This window comes from Bidens hawaiensis, unplaced genomic scaffold (genome assembly GCF_021521415.1).
Source record: "Bidens hawaiensis isolate Kalapana, Puna unplaced genomic scaffold, B.hawaiensis_p1.1 tig00046674_1, whole genome shotgun sequence".
NCBI classification, from domain to species: domain Eukaryota; kingdom Viridiplantae; phylum Streptophyta; class Magnoliopsida; order Asterales; family Asteraceae; genus Bidens; species Bidens hawaiensis.
In genome coordinates, this window is record NW_027505995.1 from 81,849 (window position 1) to 99,740 (window position 17,892).

Genomic DNA, 17,892 nt, shown 5'->3' on the forward strand with positions numbered 1-17,892 from the left:
AGTTTTCATTTATATGCGCTTTAGAAAGCACCCAATATTGTAATGTATGGTGTATTACCCATCCATATATGAGTCCAAAGCAACAACACCAAAACTCTTTTCAAAGTCGTCTCTTTGTGTGACATGCATCATCCTTTTTCCACATAATGGGACAAAATGTGAACCGTTTCTTTTTCTTTGCCTATAAAATTCCAGTTATGTATATTCAACAATTCATGATTGCTTCTTCTTTTAAATACTTGAAATCAGCTTTAGAGACAAGGTCAAATAACTTTCAATCAAGATAACACATTCACTAAAACTTAATAACAAAGTTAGTTTTTATAATCATAGGTTAATTTATTTGTTTTAATTACTTTATTAAGTGTACATTTGTACATTTCCTTTCGACTTCTTTTTTTCTTGTATTGGCATGGTTGTTTTTAGATGTGAGTCTCTTAATTTTACGTATATACTACATATTTTTATATAAATACATTTTGTAGATAAATACGTGAAGATAGAATTAATTAATATATAATATGTGTTTACATATTTCTGGTGTAAAGATATAGTTTAACCTGATAATATATGCCCATACAATAAAATACACAAATACGTGTATGTAGTAGAGGGGGGTATTTACGGTTCGGTTCGTTCGAATTTTACAAAAGTTCTAGGTATAATCACTAAAAATGGTATGGGGAAATGACTAACCAAACTAGTTAGGTTTGGTGTCGACATGTTTTGAGAGTTTTTACAGTCAGTTTGGTTTACACAAATGATCCTAATTTTTAAACCTAGCCGAACCACTTAACTGACAAAATGAAAAAGCCAAATCGTTTAAAACTCAAACCTCATCTCCAAATTTTGCCTAATTCGCTATTGGTAGAGAAATACAAACGGTTATACGATTACATAATAACTTATGTTTCAAAATTAACATATATGCACATGATTTCAATCAAATTTATATACCTATTTGACTATCTAATGAAATACAACTATCATAAGTTTTCTCAATTATGCTTTATTAAGTTAAATGAGTTTTACAGATATTAAGTTGGACATTGCACATGGAATTAGGAATCACTACTTCTTTTCTCTTAAGCGATGTTATCATTATACAAAAAAAAAATGTCTAGAAATTAATATACTTTTTAGAGGAAAAATTATTACAAACAATATCATTCCATCTCCAAACTTCTATAGTCCAAGGCAACATTTTTCAAACCTAAGAAATCATAACCAGCGCTGTTACTACTTAGGCCGGTGGTACAACTACATTCTTTGCTATTTTGTATACCCATGCTGCATGCAAAACATATAATTGCACCGCCGGTCATCAATGTCTTATGATGATACTCAACGGATTGTTGATGTTGATGTTGTGGTATGTATGACGATGATATAATGTTGGGGTCATCATGTGGTGGGCCAATTCTTAGCTCCAAATTTAAGTCCGGGCATCTTTCTTGATTTTCCGGCGAAGGGTTCTTGATTTTCCGGCGAGGGGAATATTCATCATTAGTGATGTTAGCATCTTCTAGTTCGTTTTTAATAGTGGCTGCAAAGGAGATGGTGGTTGTCTCCGGCGAAGAATTAATATTATGGTAGGGGGCCGAGGCGGTCGCGGGAATGTTATTAATTTGGTGGTTGTCGTTGTCGGTTATTGACTGATGGGTCGCCGGATCAATTCCCCGGTTCAAAAGCTTTCGTCTGATATGGGTGTTCCAGTAATTCTTTATCTCGTTATCTGTTCTTCCCGGCAATCTCCCAGCTATCAAAGACCACCTATTTTTTTTTTTTCCCCAAAAAAGGATATTAATAAAAGTGCATACAAAAATTGTATTGGAATATTTAAATTTAAATAATCTAACTTTTGAGATATGTGGATTGTTTCTCTATAAACAAAAATTTAGAATTTGAAAAAAACTTGAAAAAGAATATAAATTTATTTAAAAAAAAAACTATAGTTGTTTTGAAAAAGTGTAAAATATTAAGTTTTAGACATGGGTATTGTTATTCTACAAAAAGAATTAGAATTTGAAAAAATCTTGAAAAATAGAAGGAATTTTATGTTTTGGAAAATTACAAAATATATATAATTTGAGATATGGGTATTTTTTCTTTGCTAACAAAAGTTCATAATTTGAAGAAATTTTGAAAAAAAAAAGTAAAAGTAAAAAGTTGAATGAACCTACTTATTGCCAAGGAGGCTATGGAGTTTGATGATGAGTTCATCTTCTTCCTCAGAGAAGTTGCCACGCTTGAGATCAGGGCGGAGGTAATTGATCCAGCGGAGGCGGCAGCTTTTGCCGCAGCGGAGGAGTCCGGCGGCTCTGGGTAGAGACCGCCAGCAACCTTCACCATGAGCCCTTATGTAAGCAATAAGCCGATCATCTTCTTCTTTGGTCCATGCACCTTTGTTTGTGTGTGCTTTCTCACAACAAGGAGACCTTCCCATTGTTTTATTATTTATTTATGACTAGTTTTGAGTACTTGATTTGGGTTTTTATAAGCTTTTGAGTTTTGACTATATAGGGCCATGGGTTTTGTGTGTGTGTGTGTGTGTGAGAGAGAGAGAGAGAGAGAGAGAGAGAGAGAGAGAGATGTATAAAATATAATTGCTATCTAGATGTGAGTTGGTGAGACAGGTTTAAGGGAGTGGTGGATGGTGGGCTTGTGTTGATGATGATATTACCATATCCTGTTATAAAAAAACAAAAGATATTTAGTGAGTGTTGTTCCTTACATATGATAAAGATATTTATTCCAAAATAATACATAAGGCTGGAAGGGGTTATTTTCCTCTTTCAAAAAGATGATTTAATTAATTTATAAAGTGACGTGATGTGATTTTGAGAGTTGGATCTCTTTATAGAAATAAGGTAAATAATATAAAACATAAAAAATAAGATGATACTTGTAACACAATTTTTTTTCTCGGGATGGCTACACATAGTAAGTCATCATGTATTTAGATTTTAAGGATGTTATTATAAATATTTTAACACAATCTTGGTTCAAGCTATATATATTTAGTTGTGTAATAGAATTATACTAAACTTATTTTAAATTATCATTTTTGCTTAATCAAAATGATCCATATAGATATCTTAAAAAAATAAAATGAGCGGTGCTCTAGTGGTATTCCGGTGACTTACTCTATGAGAGGTCACCAGTTCGAGTCGTGTTCACAAAATTTATGTATTCGAGCAGCTGGGCTTTGTTGTTCGTCTAAAAAAAAGAAGAAAGATATCTTAAAGAACATTAAGGCAGGCAATGATGATCAAAGTCTCACATTTAGAATAAGAATAACATTTATTTGCAAGGCATGCATTTTGCATTCTTAATTTTAGAACCATGTTTTAAAATATCCATTTAACGAAATTTAAATGTAAAACTTATTTGTATGTAAAACTTCTACAGATAAAAAAGTCACATTGACTTTCATAATTTGTATAAATTATCAACATATGTATAAACTACGTCTAAACATATTAATTAGGTAAAAATAGGAAATTACGTAGGGGACGAGATACATATTGCCATCGTATATACGGTTGGAATAAAAAAAAAGTAGGATGAGGGAGGTTCAAGTAGGTGTAAAGTGAGGTGTAGGTAAGAGGTGAATAGATGGCACAAAAGTGTGATCCTTTTGAACAACTTTTAGGTCAATAATCATAAAAGAGTAATTAGCTAACCTTCCTGAATTCTTCAACCACATTTGCATTACATTACATTACTACCCATATGATATCCATATTTATTTAATTATGTTGTTGGAACTAACATCCCACATTGTGTTTCTGGTGAACCTTTCTTTGTCGTGCACTTTTTCTTTTATCATGGAAGCAAGTTTATACTTTTAAAATAATATATAATGAGTTGTGTATAAGTAATCAAAACTGTTTAAATACAAAAGATACTTATCCTACAAAGTGTAGCAAAGATTTTGGACCCCTAGATCATGAAACCAATGAACGAGATAAATGAAGACCGCCACACCACCAATTTTCAAACGTAAAATGGCCCGAAGGGGTATTAAATTTTTTTTTTTCTCTAAAGTTCTCCTTTTTTATAAAACGCATATAACCTTTTTTTATACAAAATTATTATTTTTTTAAAATCATGATAATATCGAGCATTCTATTCTCGTTAATTTGAGTATAGTCTTGTTATAATTTTTAAAAAATCGTCTTTTTGTTAAAAACATATATGTCGTATGCAATTATATATATGCGTAATTATATAAGTTGCGTAATTATTTATATAAGTTGAAGAATTATGTATGTGTGAAATTATACACATCGGTTGTTTAATTGTCGTATAAGTTGCGTGAATATTTAACTATGTGAATAATTATTGTGCAGACAAACTTACCCCCTCGCCCCAATGGCATGTATTGCCTCTTGATGGCTTCGAACGCTAAATCAAGGATCTTTTCTATAATAACCAGCCTCTATAGCTACTTTTATATAATTTATATATTAATATTGGTGATTGTATGAGTGTTTCTAGAAGGTATGAGTAGGAAGTTGGTTAAAAATAGAAAAGAAAAAGATAAGAGAAAATGGAGTGTAGGTGGGTTGTGGGCTTTGGTTTACCTTCCACTTTCTCTCCCCCAACCTTGTGGTCCAAGTTTAGGCACACGGAGGATCCCCAATTGCATTGAGAGGTTGGCTCATCATCTTTGTACATCCCTTATCAACCCCCACATACCATATACGTACGTACGTACGTATCTATGTATATGTTTAAACCACCTTTCTCAAATCTGATTGGATCAAAAACCAAACATCATAACCGGCTAGCATGAGTACTTTTGATCCGTCTTCCGTCTTCATTTGTGTCGCTCACTTATGGGCTAGACTAGTTAACCAATAAACTAGCTTGTTATTGGATCGAATTTTTCATATTTTTCTTTTTCTTGTACAAATTTATTTACCGCCTTAGGCTATCTATTTTATTTATTACAGACTTCTTTATTAACTTTGTAGATTCACACCAAATACACATATATTTAAAATTTTGATTACCTCAAACTCTTTTCCAAAACATTATGAACTCTTTATGAAATTGTTGGTTTGGACACAACTTTACAATTTTATTTCGATGTAAGCAACCGGATAATCTTTTATTGGTTGAATTTGAAAACACGAATCGAATCTTTTCACTTATTAATATCTCATGGATATCACACGTCAGCACCAAAACGACACATGAATGTTAAAGTTTGGGTTGATTTTGAAACAGTACTTCCACATTTGCATATTTAATTATTTATATATACACTGTACATACACACACACACTGGAGCAATGGTCTCGGTGGCCAGCTGGTGAGAGTGACTATCTATCTTTGGTGTAAGAAGAACGACTTGTTTACATTCTATCGTTTTTTACCCAACTATGTGAGTGAGGTTTTACTAGATATGTTTGTTTGATTAATTATTTCTAATTCAATGGTAAATGTACAAATGCTTTAAAATTATCATACTTGGCTTCTTTTAATCTATATAAACACAAAGTTCTCTTATGGACATGTAAAAATACACATATTAGTTTCTAGCACTTGTGAATGTAGAACAATTGCCAACTATTTGCTATGGTTTTCTTGTTTAGTTTACATTTGCTTGGATTACTTTTGCTCCCAAATAAGTTGTTCATTTCATACAAAGCTTAGTGTGTGACAAATATTATTGTTAACTACAAAGGTTACCAAAGTCTTATTTCTTCTTGTCAAACATGTGATTGTAAATTTTTGACGTTTACTTCACTTTTGTTTCAAAAGATTTTCGGTGTCTAAATTCTAAAATAAAAAAGCAATAAGCGTTTTTTTAGATAAACCGAAAGATACAAGTTAGGTTTTGTAAATGTAGATAGCTAACAAGTCTACATTAATTCATGAGTTGACTGCTAGTTGAACCAAACACTCTTTCCATTTTTAATCAATAAGAACACGCTGCAAAGTTTGGTAGCATTAAATCGCAAAGAGTTGGTATTGCAATAATTAAGCCACATAGCCCTACAATCAATAAACCAACAAATAAACCATCGACACTTTGATGGGATGGTCAGAAGATTTTCCTTTGGATTTTTTTCTAGGTCTTAAGTTTGAATCCAAGCTCGTGTACACGATTTGAAATACGGGCAGCAACACAATAAGGGGGATTTGAACTTAGGTAGTAGCGTATGACAAGTGTATGACATTTTGAGAGAGAGACTGCTGCCACTGTGACATACACCTTTAAAAAAACCCAGCAAATATTCAATAGAAAAGGACAAATGGCCCATGCTAATTGTTATGTAGATTGTGCCTAATTCAATTAAGTAAGAAAATGAATCCTGATTTTAAATAAAAAAGAATTATTCTTTTCAAATTGAAGGGAAGTCATTTGAGATCTTTATCTTCTAAATTTTAACCATGTTTTCATACGTCATCGTCATGTAGAAAACGGGGTTTCGAAGCCCCTCTCTATAATGCCTCGATGTGGTTTAAAGCTCATTTACCGTCCCATTATATATATATATATACACACACATACATACATACATATACATATGTATGTGTATGTCGGAAAGAGAGAATGTGAAAAGTAGTATGACCCTACCAAACTTCCCAAACCGTCCGCCTTCACATTACTTTGCCGCCCTTTCAAGATGCCTCTTTATGATGACAAACCTTGTGCGGTAGTTTTCCTCTTTCTTCCATGTGAAAATCTTTGTTCCAAAGTATTTCACTCCATTGATTCTTATTGGATATTGTTCCATATATCTACATTTGTTGGTTCACCTTATTTCCATTTCACCTATCAAGATTAATATGCTAATAGTACTTTTTTCTAGAATATTGTAGCCATGCCAAAATAAGGTTGGCCCCCCTAACTCACATGACATTTCTCAAGCTCCCTACATCGGGTTTTCGCTTCCCAGCGACATAAATTATAAATTATAACACAACTAACTTTAGAATCCATGAGATATACGAGATACAAAGAAATACAATTAAGTTATAGAAATTAAATGATTAAATTTTAAAAAAAATTGTATTTATCAAATAAAATGGTATTATATGTTCAAATTATATTTTATAATGGAATATTCATACGAATGCGTGGTGTATACTTACGCAATTTCTTCATAAACATGCAAAAGATGCATCTAATGATTTTATAAGTTGAAATAATATTTTCTAATGGAATAACGAATTTTAACAAAAGATAATAAAATACTTCATTATGAAAAACATAAAAAAGGAACATTATATATAAAATTAGCATGAATAAAACACACTTTTGTATTACATTTTCAAAAAGATAGATGAAAACTCAATGGATCCACAAAGGTCGATTAGTGAGAAATTTTATATAACTAGAGAGTTGCGCATTTCATCTTCCTTTGACGATTTGTATGTAAAGTTATCACACATATAAGGGATTATTCACAAGCCGACTTGGGAGTGGTATCGTTCAGACCGTCGGCCGGGCACATAATTGTTGGAGTCAATATATATATATATATAATTTATAAAATATGATTTGATTTTTACCATTTTATAATTATTGGGCCCAAACTAAAACTAAAAAAAAAATAAAACTATAACCAAATGTAAAATAAAAGCAATAGCGTTGCCGACTAAAATTCCTCATTGGCTCATTTCTTATTTGCGATTTGCGAATGCTGAACAAACATGAACAAGGATCAATCCAGTTGACCACCACAGTTGGTTCGTAGTTAACCAAGCCAGCCACCAAGGACCAAGCTATGTTTTTTTTTCCCAATGTTAGAGGAGTTTCACGAACTATCGGCTAATCATTAGTAATTACGTTAATTAATTTTAATAATACTTTTTCTATGTTTATTGTTAAAACATTAAGAATCATTTAAAAAAATTAGCTTATATATTTTATTACTCGTTAGAACTACAGGCCTTTTATTTCGGTTCAACCGAGATATTTAAATCATCTTAGACGGTCTTGTTTATCCAATTACATTTTTTTTTTCTTAACTTTTCTAAAAAGCTCTCACGCCAAAACACAATCAAGAATTGAGAGCAAATGAGATATCAAACACAAGTTGAAAGATCGTTTTACCCCACATTTAAAATTCATAATTTTTTATGATATCAAACTGCTTTCCTTTAATTAGGTGGTGCATCGATAGAAATGGAGCTCAATCGTGAGAATTTTTTCCTGAATACCGTACTTGTATCCGTATCGGCACTTGTATCTGTACCCATACTCGTCTATTCGGTACGGGTATGGGTGCACCGTGCATAGATTCACTGATTTTAGGTACGAGTACTTTCAGGTATAGGTATGGGTACGGTATCGATTTCATCTATGATAATCCACTTGCTAATTTCTAGTGTCTGTATAGTAGTTTCAGTTGAGTTGAGCCAATGAGTTTTAGCTCAACTGACATTATTGAGGAAGTGAAGATTTAGACTGGATGGTGTAAGATTTCAAGTTCAAATCAAATTTCAACTGGGTTTACCGTAGTGGGCCTTCAGACAGAGGGGGTCTTGGATGGCGGGTTTTTCCTCGGAACAGGAGATAGTGGGCTTGACGGCTTGGGCTACTCTGTGTTGTGTTCTTTTTTTTTTTTACCAACTACACCCAAAATCGACATAATTTATAACATAACTCTATTTTAATTATCCAAAATCGAATTAGCAAACTTTATATTATTTAATTGAAATTATAATCCTATTTGTCTTTGACCTCTCGTACAAAATTAACCCCTAACCCACCTTTGGATTGTGAGTTACCCTCACCACCACTACACGTATGCCACAACTTCTTGTGTTTTCTATTTTGATTAAAAATCCATCTAAACAAGCAATTGACACTTTCAGCCATATGACCAAATATAACTGAAAGATAAGAATCATGTTGAGTGGTTCATTGTCACACCCGGCCCTGAGCGGCGGAATCAGCCGGGCGCGCACGAGTGGGGATTGATAATTAAGCACGGGCCATTGCAAAGATTCAAAGATTTTCATTTCGCATGAAAAGTTTAATACAAATACATTACATTGATTAAAAATTACATAAAAACATCCAAGTATAAAACTGTTGAAGATTTCCACGCCATATTCCCTTGCGCGGCGGGAACAACCACGCGCACCGAAGGGATAGAACTAAAATCTTCCAAAAAGCTAGTTTTAGATGTTCAGCGTGAGGTGCTCTAGGTGTGACTCCATGCGCTACCTAGTTATCTCCTGAAAGACACGTAAAAACATTTGAATCAGATTAAACTGAGTGAGTTCACAAGTTTTAGTAACTTGATAAATCGTGTTTGCATCATAATCTTGATACAAATCATTCTGAAACATAATTCTGATAGCATCATTAAAACACATGCTTGGTAAAACATAGTCCTATCAACATATTCTGATAAAATCGTTCCGCAGGTTACGCGCGAACATTTCTGGGAACTGTGCTCGTCTATGCAAAGTGGCGCTGCCACTACGAGCTAAAATAAGTAATACCGTCCCGCGGGTTACGCGCGAACGTTTCAGGAAAATGTGCTCGTCCATGCAAAGTGGCGCTGCCACTACGAGCTAATCAATAATTCCGTCCCGCGGGTTACGCGCGGACGTTGTGCCGGAAAACAAGGCGCTCGTCCATGCAAAGAGGCGCGACCCCTACGAGCGGGCTCAAACCCATAGTACTGCCTCATGACCATACTAGGCACTCGTCCATGCAAAGAGGTGCGACCCCTACGAGTGGGTGGATCAAACCAGCAGTCCCTACCCTTAGAGTTCCAATGGTAACGTGATCACTTACTCGAGTTCTAGCGCACACACATCGAAAACCTTAGATAACCGTTCGCATTGCTCATCATGAAATATAATTTAAACACAATATCGCTTGCATAGCTTGTAAGTATACCATGATAAAACATTATTTAAGTACGTGTCCCTCGCCCCGAAAACAGTTTAAAAACAGTGAAAACAGCGAAAATAGGGGCTGTGAGACTCACCTGTGGTTCTTGTTAAGGGATTAATCGAGATTCGGGTTTTCTTGGTGTTGGCCTCGGAATCGAAGGTCTAGAATACGATTAAATAACAAGTATATATATTAAGATCAAGAAATAGGAGAATATAAGGGTTGGATAGTAGATCTCAAGGTTATATTCTCGGCTTACCTAGTAACAGGATCGGAGCTGAAAACAACGGATGCTTGGGAGAGGATTAGTGCAAGTTTGTAGTTCTTTGAAGTGTGTTTTGGGTGATAACTTAGGTTACATATTTATAGGCAAACTCAAGGGAACACAATCCCTTGCTTTAGGGGATTGAAATCTTTTCATATCTAGGTGTAATGATGATAAAGTATGGAAATTATTATTGTTTATTGTTTATTTAAAAGTGGAGGAGTGGTTAAAAGATCTTGATTTGATTTGGACAGGACATGCAGGTCTGGGGTTGGTGAGAATAGGGTGGCTGACAGTTGACTTTTCATGTTACAGTGTGCTTTTTCAGGTACTTTTGTCAGTGTACAGTAAAAAGTGGAAAGTCTCTGAAACACGCTACTGTTTCCTTTTGGGCGGGAGAAATCTCCTTACGCCTGGAGAATAGACTGTTCTGCGCGTATTACTTTGTGCGCATAGCTTTCTGCGTGAAGGACATTTCTTTGCTGCGGGTAGGTGCGTGACCTTCTCGCAGCCAGGGACATTGAGTTTCATTTGTAGATTCTCCAGGTGGTCTTGGTATTTCAACATAGTGATCAGTTATGTTGAAGTCAATTCCATCTTGGAGCTTCAGACAAACTAGCTCTCAATGTTCCCGCCATGCGGGGAGGTTAGTTCCCTTCCGCTCGCGCATAAACGATTTAGGGTGCACCCGCCTTAGCATTATGCGGGATGGTCAACCCATTAGACAACATAACGTTAAGGTACATGAAAACATAAAGCCAAAACATTCGCGCATGGCGCATATAACATATGCCCACGCTGGTTCTTAACATGGCGCGCTCGCGCAGGGCGCACATAACAAATGCACTCGCGCAGGGCGCACATAACAAATGCACGCGCTGACTAACATGGCGCGCTCTCGCAGGGCGCACATAACAAATGCACGCGCTGACTAACATGGCGCGCTCGCGCAGGGCGCACATAACAAATTACCTAATATTTAGGTTGATTACTTGGTTTAAGGGATTGGGAATTTACCAGGTGTCACATTCTCCCCCTGTTAAGGGAATTTCGTCCCGAAATTTAGGAGACGTCGCTGGCAGGAGCCACGTTCTGAAAGAGGTGTGGGTATTTCTGGCGCATTTGATCTTCTCTTTCCCAAGTGAATTCAGGCCCACGCTTTGAGTTCCATTGAACCTTTACTAACTTGATGCTGCTTCTGCGTAACTTTTGTTCTTTCCAATCGGTTACGGCTATAGGCTCTTCTACGAAGTGCAGTTGTTTGTCGATGTGAATCTCTTCCAACGGTAAAATCAACGTTTCATCAGATAAACACTTTTTGAGGTTGGACACATGAAACGTATCATGAACCCCACTGAGTTCGGCGGGTAAACGGAGTTTATAAGCAACCGGACCGATCCTTTCCAGGATCTCAAATGGTCCAATGTAGCGCGGATTCAACTTTCCTCGCTTGCCGAAACGGGGGACTCCTTTCCATGGAGAGACTTTCAACAGTACTCTATCCCCTACTTGAAACTCCAATGGTTTTCTTCGCACATCTGGGTAGCTCTTCTGTCCATCGCGCGCTGTCTTAAGGCGATCCCTTATCTGAAAAATCTTGTCTGTTGTTTCTTGGATCAATTCTGGACCAGTCATTTGCTTGTCACCCACTTCAGCCCAGCACAGTGGGGATCTACACTTGCGCCCATACAAAGCTTCGAACGGCGCAGCCCTAATGCTTGTGTGATAGCTGTTGTTGTAAGAAAATTCAACCAATGGGAGATGAGTATCCCAGCTACCACCGAAGTCGATTGCGCACGCGCGCAGCATATCTTCCAATGTCTGGATTGTTCGTTCGCTTTGCCCATCCGTTTGAGGATGATAAGCTGTACTCATATCAAGGCGAGTACCTAGAGCTCCTTGTAACGATCTCCAAAACCTTGATGTGAACCGACTATCTCTATCAGAAATGATGGACACTGGGACTCCATGTTTTGAAACTACTTCTCGAATATACAATCGGGCTAACTTTTCCATCTTATCGGTTTCCTTGATCGGCAGGAAGTGCGCTGACTTAGTTAGCCGATCTACAATAACCCAGATCGTGTCATAACCCCCAGGTGTCCTTGGCAGTTTGGTGATGAAGTCCATAGAGATTTGTTCCCACTTCCACATGGGAATTTCTGGCTGCTGAAGCAACCCCGACGGCTTCTGATATTCAGCCTTTACTTTTGAACACGTCAGGCACTTACTGACATACGTCGCGATGGCGCCTTTAAGATTGGGCCACCAATATAGCGCTTTAACATCTTGGTACATCTTGTCTGCGCCAGGATGTACGGAATACCGCGTCTTGTGAGCTTCGTTTAATACTTGCTCGCGAAATCCTCCCTTGAGAGGGACCCATATGCGGTTAGCGAAATATAGATTGCCGTTCTCTTTAAGTTCCAAACTCTTAACCATACCCCCATGGCATTCGTTTTTAACAAACTCTGGTTTCAAGGCTTCTTGCTGAGCGTCTCGGATGAGGGTAGAGAGATCTGCGTGAATGGTCAACCTTAGAGCCTTGACTCGTAGCGTTTTTATTCGCTCCTTCCTACTTAGCGCGTCTGCTACCACATTCGCCTTTCCAGGGTGGTACTTAATTTCACAATCATAATCATTCAACAACTCCACCCATCTTCGTTGCCTCATGTTTAAATCCTTTTGATCAAATATATGTTGAAGGCTCTTGTGATCCGTAAAGATTATACACTTTGTACCATAGAGGTAATGGCGCCAAATCTTTAGCGCGAAGACAACCGCTCCAAGTTCTAAATCATGCGTTGTGTAGTTCTTCTCATTGGTCTTGAGTTGGCGTGAGGCATACGCTATGACTTTGTTTCGCTGCATAAGGACACATCCAAGTCCCTGATGTGAAGCGTCGCAGTAAACAACAATGTCATCCATCCCCTCGGGCAAAGACAAAATTGGCGCACTACATAACTTCTGTTTCAACATTTGAAATGCTGTTTCCTGATTTTCACCCCAAACAAACTTCTTGTCTTTCTGAGTTAGCGCGGTCAGAGGTAGAGCTATTTTGGAGAAGTTCTCAATGAAGCGTCGATAGTAGCCAGCTAGTCCTAGGAATTGCCTCACCTCAGTTGGGGTTTTTGGCGCTTCCCAATTTTTGATGGCCTTGACTTTGGAATGATCAACGTGTATTCCTTTCTCGTTTACAACGTGACCTAGAAAGTGAACTTCTCTAAGCCAAAACTCGCACTTGGAAAACTTCGCATACAACTTTTCTTTCCTCAACAATTCCAAAATCAATCTCAGGTGTTGCTCATGCTCGGCCTTGGTCCGTGAGTAAATCAGAATATCATCTATAAACACAATCACAAACTTGTCCAAGTATGGTTTGCACACGCGGTTCATCAGATCCATGAACACAGCCGGCGCATTAGTTAGCCCGAAAGGCATCACTAAGAACTCATAATGGCCGTATCTAGTTCGGAAGGCTGTTTTCGGCACATCTTCCTCATGGACCCTAAGTTGGTGGTATCCTGACCGTAGATCTATCTTCGAATAATAACTGGATCCCTGCAACTGGTCAAATAAGTCGTCAATCCTCGGTAAGGGGTACCGATTCTTGACTGTCAGCTTGTTCAGCTCCCTGTAGTCAATACACATTCTGAACGAACCATCCTTCTTCTTAACAAACAGTACTGGAGCTCCCCAAGGTGAAAAGCTTGGGCGTATGAAACCCTTATCCAATAGTTCCTGTAACTGATTGGATAGCTCTTGCATCTCAGATGGAGCTAATCGATAAGGCGCTCGAGCTACTGGCGCAGCTCCTGGGACTAAATCAATACGAAACTCGACTTGTCGCGGCGGCGGTAATCCGGGCAAATCTTCAGGAAAAACTTCTGGAAATTCGCGCACTACTGGTAAGTCTTCAATTCTTCGCTCATCTCCTTTCTTCTCTACGACATGCGCCAGGAAGGCGTAGCACCCTTTCCTTAGGCACTTTCGCGCCTTTAGGCACGAAATCAGTTTCGTCGCAACTCCCCTTCTTTCCCCTTGAATTACCAAGGTTTCTCCGTTCAACAGTGGGATCCGAACCCGCTTCTCATGGCAAATAACTTCCGCGCGGTTCTCGACTAACCAATCCATACCTACCACAATGTCAAAACTTCCCAAGTCTATTGGCAACAAGTTAATATTGAACCCGTGACCTCCCATGACTATAACACATTGTTCAGTTCTTTCATTCGCGCATAACTGCCTACCATTGGCTAGTTCTATAGTATAGGGTGTGTCTAGCCTACTGGTTGCTAGGCCTAGGGAGTCTTTAAACTCGGCGGATATAAAACTTAGGTCAGCGCCAGTATCAAATAAGACAGATGCAAAATGTCCGTTAAGCAAAAACGTACCGGTTACCACATTCGGCTCTTCTTTAGCTTCGCCTGCGCCGATCACAAAAGCTCTCCCGCGAGCTTGGTTCCCCTTTTGCGGGCAATCCCGACTAAAATGCCCTGGCTTCCCGCATGCGTAGCAGTTGTCGCTTGCTCCAGCTTCTCTGACACGGCAATTCATCGTCTTGTGCCCTGGTCTGCCACATTTGGCACATTCGATTCTTGTGCATTCACCCTCGTGGTGATACTTGCATTTGCTGCACCATGGGCGAGGCCCGCTGTATCATTTCCTTGATGGCTCCGCGGCTTGGATCGCGTAAGCCCTTAAGCTCTCCTGCTTCTTGAACGGTGGCTGCTTGGAGTCGGACCCTCGGTGGTGAGAGTTCCATTTCCTCTTGGGATCAGAGGTTCGCTGCTCGATTCCGCGCGGAGTCAACATACCCGCACGGACCGTATCCCTTGTAAGGGTGATGGCCCGCGCTACCGCCTCATCAAAGGTTGGAGGCGCTGCGGCGTTGAGCGGAACCCTAACAACAGGAGGTAGCCCAAAGATATACCTCTCAATCTTCTTTTCCTCCGTGTTTGCCATGTCTGGTACCAACTGGCAAAGCTCGTTGAACCGGTTGTTGTAGGCGTCGATATCCGTCCCTACCATGGTGTGGTTCCAGAATTCCTGTTGTAGGTTCTGAATTTCTGCGCGAGAGCAGAACTTTCTCATCATCATTTCCTTCAGTTCCTCCCAGGTCTTGTGGAGAGCAACTTCTCGCCCCAAGGTTTTCACTTGAAGCTTCCACCAAGACGAAGCTGCTTCTTGGAACATGTAGGTCGCGTAAAGGACCTTCTGGTTCTCACTACATCCGCTAATGGAGAGAACTGTCTCCATCTTGTCAATCCAGTTGTAGAGCCCAATGGCCCCTTCGGTTCCCTTGAATGGCCAAGGCTTACAGGCCATGAATGTCTTATAGGAGCATCCTTTGTCCAAGGCTCCTGATTCGGGTTCTGGGGTCTCATTCTGACGACCCTGACTTGATTCGGCCTTGCTGGCCTCATGTGTTGCGATTGCTTGCGCGATTATTCCCGCGAGTTCCTCGGGTGTCATGGTAATTCCTTTGGCTTTAGTTGGAGGCATTCTCGCTTTAAAAGAGTGAAAATATATCAAACTTAGCGCATGTACTTTGAGCACATAATGTTATCATTGTTTACTACACTGTGTGACCCGTGTTCCTAAGTGTGTGTATAGTTTCTTTTGAAAATATTTTCTTTGAAAAATATTTCATGCGATTCCCCAACGGTTATAGTCTAGGTTAAAACTTCTTTTCCTAGTTCGCTATAACCAGTGCTCTGATACCAATCTGTCACACCCGGCCCTGAGCGGCGGAATCAGCCGGGCGCGCACGAGTGGGGATTGATAATTAAGCACGGGCCATTGCAAAGATTCAAAGATTTTCATTTCGCATGAAAAGTTTAATACAAATACATTACATTGATTAAAAATTACATAAAAACATCCAAGTATAAAACTGTTGAAGATTTCCACGCCATATCCCCTTGCGCGGCGGGAACAACCACGCGCACCGAAGGGATAGAACTAAAATCTTCCAAAAAGCTAGTTTTAGATGTTCAGCGTGAGGTGCTCTAGGTGTGACTCCATGCGCTACCTAGTTATCTCCTGAAAGACACATAAAAACATTTGAATCAGATTAAACTGAGTGAGTTCACAAGTTTTAGTAACTTGATAAATCGTGTTTGCATCATAATCTTGATACAAATCATTCTGAAACATAATTCTGATAGCATCATTAAAACACATGCTTGGTAAAACATAGTCCTATCAACATATTCTGATAAAATCGTTCCGCAGGTTACGCGCGAACATTTCTGGGAACTGTGCTCGTCTATGCAAAGTGGCGCTGCCACTACGAGCTAAAATAAGTAATACCGTCCCGCGGGTTACGCGCGAACGTTTCAGGAAAATGTGCTCGTCCATGCAAAGTGGCGCTGCCACTACGAGCTAATCAATAATTCCGTCCCGCGGGTTACGCGCGGACGTTGTGCCGGAAAACAAGGCGCTCGTCCATGCAAAGAGGCGCGACCCCTACGAGCGGGCTCAAACCCATAGTACTGCCCCATGACCATACTAGGCACTCGTCCATGCAAAGAGGTGCGACCCCTACGAGTGGGTGGATCAAACCAGCAGTCCCTACCCTTAGAGTTCCAATGGTAACGTGATCACTTACTCGAGTTCTAGCGCACACACATCGAAAACCTTAGATAACCGTTCGCATTGCTCATCATGAAATATAATTTAAACACAATATCGCTTGCATAGCTTGTAAGTATACCATGATAAAACATTATTTAAGTACGTGTCCCTCGCCCCGAAAACAGTTTAAAAACAGTGAAAACAGCGAAAATAGGGGCTGTGAGACTCACCTGTGGTTCTTGTTAAGGGATTAATCGAGATTCGGGTTTTCTTGGTGTTGGCCTCGGAATCGAAGGTCTAGAATACGATTAAATAACAAGTATATATATTAAGATCAAGAAATAGGAGAATATAAGGGTTGGATAGTAGATCTCAAGGTTATATTCTCGGCTTACCTAGTAACAGGATCGGAGCTGAAAACAACGGATGCTTGGGAGAGGATTAGTGCAAGTTTGTAGTTCTTTGAAGTGTGTTTTGGGTGATAACTTAGGTTACATATTTATAGGCAAACTCAAGGGAACACAATCCCTTGCTTTAGGGGATTGAAATCTTTTCATATCTAGGTGTAATGATGATAAAGTATGGAAATTATTATTGTTTATTGTTTATTTAAAAGTGGAGGAGTGGTTAAAAGATCTTGATTTGATTTGGACAGGACATGCAGGTCTGGGGTTGGTGAGAATAGGGTGGCTGACAGTTGACTTTTCATGTTACAGTGTGCTTTTTCAGGTACTTTTGTCAGTGTACAGTAAAAAGTGGAAAGTCTCTGAAACACGCTACTGTTTCCTTTTGGGCGGGAGAAATCTCCTTACGCCTGGAGAATAGACTGTTCTGCGCGTATTACTTTGTGCGCATAGCTTTCTGCGTGAAGGACATTTCTTTGCTGCGGGTAGGTGCGTGACCTTCTCGCAGCCAGGGACATTGAGTTTCATTTGTAGATTCTCCAGGTGGTCTTGGTATTTCAACATAGTGATCAGTTATGTTGAAGTCAATTCCATCTTGGAGCTTCAGACAAACTAGCTCTCAATGTTCCCGCCATGCGGGGAGGTTAGTTCCCTTCCGCTCGCGCATAAACGATTTAGGGTGCACCCGCCTTAGCATTATGCGGGATGGTCAACCCATTAGACAACATAACGTTAAGGTACATGAAAACATAAAGCCAAAACATTCG

General features: G+C 38.9%; 1 protein-coding gene across 1 annotated transcript; it reads right to left on the reverse strand.

Annotated features, from left to right (window-relative positions):
* Positions 1-1,145: 1,145 nt before the first annotated feature.
* Positions 1,146-2,552, reverse strand: LOC143616290 (myb-related protein 308-like). Its single transcript, XM_077089163.1, has 2 exons — positions 2,184-2,552; positions 1,146-1,773 (listed from the first exon to the last, which is right to left on the reverse strand). The coding sequence occupies exons 1-2, from the start codon at positions 2,444-2,446 to the stop codon at positions 1,167-1,169; spliced, it is 870 nt and encodes a 289-aa protein (XP_076945278.1). The 5' UTR covers positions 2,447-2,552; the 3' UTR covers positions 1,146-1,166.
* Positions 2,553-17,892: the final 15,340 nt, after the last annotated feature.

Coding starts and splice junctions, on each gene's coding strand:
- LOC143616290 (XM_077089163.1), bottom strand. CDS start 2,446: ATGGGAAGGTCTCCTTGTTGTGAGAAAGCACACACAAACAAAGGTGCA. Junction 1,774..2,183: donor CATAGCCTCCTTGGCAATAA/GTAGGTTCATTC, acceptor AAAAAAAAATAG/GTGGTCTTTGATAGCTGGGA.